Source organism: Atta colombica, unplaced genomic scaffold (assembly GCF_001594045.1).
Source record: "Atta colombica isolate Treedump-2 unplaced genomic scaffold, Acol1.0 scaffold97, whole genome shotgun sequence".
Taxonomy (NCBI): domain Eukaryota; kingdom Metazoa; phylum Arthropoda; class Insecta; order Hymenoptera; family Formicidae; genus Atta; species Atta colombica.
In genome coordinates this window covers 30136-35024 of record NW_017259591.1, presented here as the reverse complement: position 1 = coordinate 35024, position 4889 = coordinate 30136, and the positions used below count along the sequence as shown (strand labels likewise).

General features: G+C 42.2%; 2 protein-coding genes across 2 annotated transcripts in view; one reads left to right on the top strand and one right to left on the bottom strand.

Moving 5' to 3' along the window:
• LOC108693752 (nuclear pore complex protein Nup214) overlaps positions 1-4889 on the top strand; it is a 6104-nt gene that overhangs the window by 436 nt on the left and 779 nt on the right. The window contains exons 2-3 of the mRNA XM_018202867.1: positions 346-648; positions 765-4872. Of these exons, the coding sequence (XP_018058356.1) occupies positions 346-648; positions 765-4872 (4411 nt within the window). The remainder of the gene's footprint in view (positions 1-345; positions 649-764; positions 4873-4889) is intronic.
• LOC108693779 (integrator complex subunit 4) overlaps positions 4830-4889 on the bottom strand; it is a 5197-nt gene continuing 5137 nt past the window's right edge. The window contains exon 9 of the mRNA XM_018202917.1: positions 4830-4863. The gene's annotated coding sequence lies outside the window, so the exon portion shown is untranslated. The remainder of the gene's footprint in view (positions 4864-4889) is intronic.

The following is a 4889-nucleotide window of genomic DNA, read 5'->3' as shown; positions in this document are numbered from 1 at the left end:
TTGTTCTTAACAGGTTCCGAACAGGTAAAATTAAATTTTATAATTTACATACAATAATTTTTTTAACTTTATCATATCAAATAAATTGTATTTAATATATTTAAAAAATATTTAATTTGCATGTATAAAATCTTTGGAAGAAGTAGTAAAATAGTATAAATATTCAGTGCATTTCTTAATTTATGTATAATTTTGAATTTTGTTTATTGGCTTTAAATTATTTTTGTTTAAAAACTACTGATCAGATATAATTTTGCTAAAGAAAAAGCATTGCTTCTTTTGATATAAAAAAATTAAATTATGTTTTCTGATATCTAATTTGATATTTATTATTGCTTCTTTCAGGAATTTTTATTTAAACAATCAAATACGTTTCAAGTATTCGATTTGAAGACTCCTGCATATATTCCTGCTGCTTGTAATCTTCTTGTGGCTGACAAGAAACGAGGACTACTTTACATAGGACATGATGATAAAGTTACTGTCTTAAAGCCAGCGGAGGAGAACAATGCAGAATGGAAGATAGAACTTCAATTACCAGGCGTTATATCAAAGATTGCAATTAATTGTGATTATAATTATATTGCTATAGGCATAGCATTGAAGCCTACAGTATTGATATATGATGCCCATTCACTAGCTAGAAATGTATGCACGTAGCATATTTTTCCAGAAGTCTTAAAAACAGATCTCGAAGTTTTATCCAGTATTATAGAAATCCAGAAGTTATATATTTATTATTAATTAATGCATTAATTTTTTAGAGTCTCAACCTGCTGCTTGAAATAACACCATCGAATAAGGTAGATAGCTACATAACAGACATACGATGGAATCCTACTGTACCTGCGACGCTTTGCACTGTTACTAGTGATTGTATTATTGGTAGCTTTCAACTGAAGATAGAAGAAGAAAATCGTGTACCAAAAATATCTGTACTTTCCAAAGTGTCGAACGAACCACAGGCTTTATGCGCAGCTTGGAGTCCGAAAGGCAAACAAATAGCAGTAGGCTGCAAGAATGGAGACATTGTACAACTAAAGCCAGATACTTTGAAAGTTGCTAGAACTATCACAGGTCCTTCACCATCCATGGGAGAAGTGATTAACATCCTATGGCTCAGCAATTATCAATTTTGTGCTGCATATCTGAATAACGAGCGGCATATAAATGTTCTCATCGTTGACGCACCGAAAGGAGAAACAAATGCTATTTTTACATGTTATGAAGATATTACATACGGTTTTCCCGAAGCTGAAGGAGAGGACAGCGTTCCACGCTATTATTTTGAACATGTACCGGAATGGGGACTTATCATAGCGGGTAGTAGCACCAGCAGTGAAATAGCTGTATTAGGTACTACAGACGGTGGCGCGAATTGGAATCAATGGCAATTAGTCGACAGTGGTAGGGCTCAATTGCCGCTGATGAGAACTACGGAAATTTATCCCTTGGGCCTGGCTGTGGACAAGTCTCCAACTACCAAGTTACCATGGGGCACGGATTCGACATTGCCATATCCAGTTCCCGTTTTACACATTTTTGGAACATCCGGGAAATTATGTAGCTTCCACATGGTTAATCTGGCATCCAACTGCCCTGCCATTAATATCCCTCCTACGGAAATTATCACGCCTCCAGCACCGTTACAGTCTAATACTTCTGTAGAAATATCATTTGCTATGAATGCGGTTACTAGCACACCTCGTTTGAAACAACCGGAGTTGGCGCCGGAACGCTCAAAGCCTGCTCCGATAACAAATATATTTGGCGATTCTCTGAAGGTGGCGGGATTTTTTCAACCACCTGTGGAGCAACCAACGGAACAGCCAAAACTACAAGAAGAAAAAGCTGTGCCGCAGATGATTGTAAAATCAATTATGCCTAAGGAACAACCAGTGTCAGAACCTATAAAGACGGAAACCAAGCCGGTTGTAGACAAAGAAGCAATTTCGCCACAAGTAGCGGAACAGAAAGCTTGTATAGACGATAACATACGAATGCAAGCTTATATACAGGAGCAGGCATTGTTTGAGAAAGAACTGCGAAGTAGGCTGGAATTACAGGTGTGGGAATGTGGTACAGACTTAGAAAAGAAACAGCTTGGAGAGATGTCCGTCGTCATAGAACAGTTTGTGAGAGATTTAAAGGACACGACGAATAGTCTGTCCAGCGATATAGCATATTTAAAGGCTTTGTTGCTTCAGTCATTTGCATGGGTTGAAGAAACTAAATCGAAGAACGCGGCCAGTGTTGATATCACTACTAGAAACTGCAGCGAAAACAGCAAAATAGCAGATCTGCAACGGTGGTACTATTACACGCAAACGCAACTGAATCAAGTTAGTAAAATCTTGGATCTAGAATGGTCGGACCACAAAGCGTATGTAAAGTCGAAGATGAACATTCCCAACTTGGAGTACGTGTATCAGAATCTTCTAATGCATAATAAGATTATTGCAAAAGAAAAAGAGAAGATTGAGCAAATTTCGCGACGATGGAAGTCTCTCAATCGCTCATTGGCAGCTAGTGGTGTGTCCAATCTTAATCGCTCAATGGCGAGTCTGCATGTGAGTTCGCCAAAATCGCCAGCTTCGATTATTCGAGGAAAGACCGATGTTATAGATGCCCGTTGCAAAACTATCGCTTCGAAAACTCTGAGTTTTACACATGAAAAGCAGCTCAAGTTAAAGGCATTGCTCAACGAATCATCTCCAAGAATTATTAAGCCAGTCAATCCATCACCAATTCAGGATCGTTTGAAGGCTACGTTGTCTTCCCTGGCGTCTCTCAGTCCTGTGATCAATGAGACTAAGACCAAACCCGAGCCGCCGATTGTTAAACAAAATATCACTGTCAAACAGCCGATCGAGAAGCAGTCGAAATCGCAAAGTCCTCTCGCTTCATTGAACAGTATTGTTGCGAGAATCGGTTCATCCGACACGAATGGCGTCCTTGTGCAAAACAAGGCGCAACAGAAGCTACTTCCAACAACCGTTTCTTTTTCTGGTGCAGTTATTTCTACCAAGCAAATGGACAAAAAGCCCGTCATGCCAGCAGTTCTCGCAGTGTCCCAATCTAAACCGAAACAGGATCTGAACGTTAACTTTCCAACATCTATCACGTTTGGAACGTCGGCGCCGAAATGTCAAGATAGTTTTTTTTCGAAATCTCTCATAGATGCAACTGCCAGGAATAATAAGGAATTGGCGAGCAGTGATAACATCTCTAAAGCTCCGGAATCTGCTTTATTCTCGACCGGATTGTTAAAAGACGTGTTATCAACAGAATATCCATTAACGGAAACCACTCGTATGGGAATCCCACGTAATCTTTCATCACTCTCTGCGGTGCCAGCTGTAAAAACGGACGCTGCTGTCACATTCAGTTTCGCTAACATGACTCCGCCTGTTACAAAAAGTTCGTCCTCTAGTACTGCGCTTGACATGATGTCCTTCGCTTATTCGAAATCCATACCCCACACTCCTACTATAGAACCCACGATAACAGTTCAAACAATACCAATGCAAACACCGATAGAACTGTCGGCTTTATCCTTGGGATCTCCTAGCACGTTGACTCTTCATCAAATTGATCACTCAAGCAACAGCGCGGATGGAAAGGTAAATACGATCACGACTTCCAATAGTTTCGCTGCAGCTGCACCTATTATTACAGCACAGACTTCCGCGACGACTGCCATTGTTACATCCGTTATGACTCTTGGCGGAGTTACCATTAGCGTTGTAGATGCGAACGCCGTTCGTAGATCGATGACGGAGATGCCATCCACCAGTTCGGTCGTCATCGAGAAAGTCACTACGCCTGAAGTGAAACCATCCACTTTTGGTACTGTAGCTGCCCAGGTTCCGTTAGCCGCAGCACCAATATTTGGCGGCCAGACCATCATAAAAAATACAGTATCAGAGACGATCACACTGCCCGCTACGATTACTTTCGGCGCAGTTTCTTTCCCATCGATTACATCTACTTTCGGGACATCAACCTTGGCGCCAACTACCACGTCGGTATTTAGCGGATTCGCAAACACATCAGCGGGTGTTACTACCAGCTCTTCGGCGATGCCTGCGAGCAGCACCGTGTCTCCTTTCCAGACTTCCCTAAGTAAACCAACGTTCGGTGAGACTACCACCACTAGTATGCCAGCCGTAAGTTTTGGGATCAGCTCAACCAATGCCACCTCTGCAGGCACAATTTCTTTCGGTATGCCTGTGACAACAACAGCAACTTCGATCACGCCAGCTTTCGGCAAGAGTCCAATAGCGTCTCCGGTATCGAACGCGCAGTTCCCAGGTGTACAGACGTCCGCGTCGACGGCGAATATCTTTGGAAAGCCGATAATCAGTCCTGCATCAACGCCGTTTGGTAATACCTCGAGTTCCGTATTCTCCAATACGCCCGCTACCTCCTCGAACACCTCTATATTTGGAGGTAATAGCATGAATTCTATCTTCGGGACGACTTCCCCAAGTGGAAATATCTTTGGAGGTAACACAACAGGATTCGGTACAACCTCACCAGGATCTATATTTGACGCCAATGCCTCGAAATCCGGTATTATATTTGGTGGAGCGACAAATCCACCTGCTTCTCCATTCGGTGGTGCGACAAGTAACACATCGCCGGCGGCAGTTAGTGGTTCTCCTGCAAGCACAAATGTCTTCAGATCTACTGTGCCTAATACATCTCCAATACAGCAACCTATACTCAGCAGCCAACCTGCTTTTGGTCAAGCTCCCGCTTTTGGCGCCAAGCCAGTGTTTGGATCGTCACCCATCTTTAGTGGATCGAAACCCGTTTTTGGAGGTAGCGGTTTTGGTTCACCTCCTACGTTTGAGTCTCCTAGCATAGGTAAATAGTTGATATTA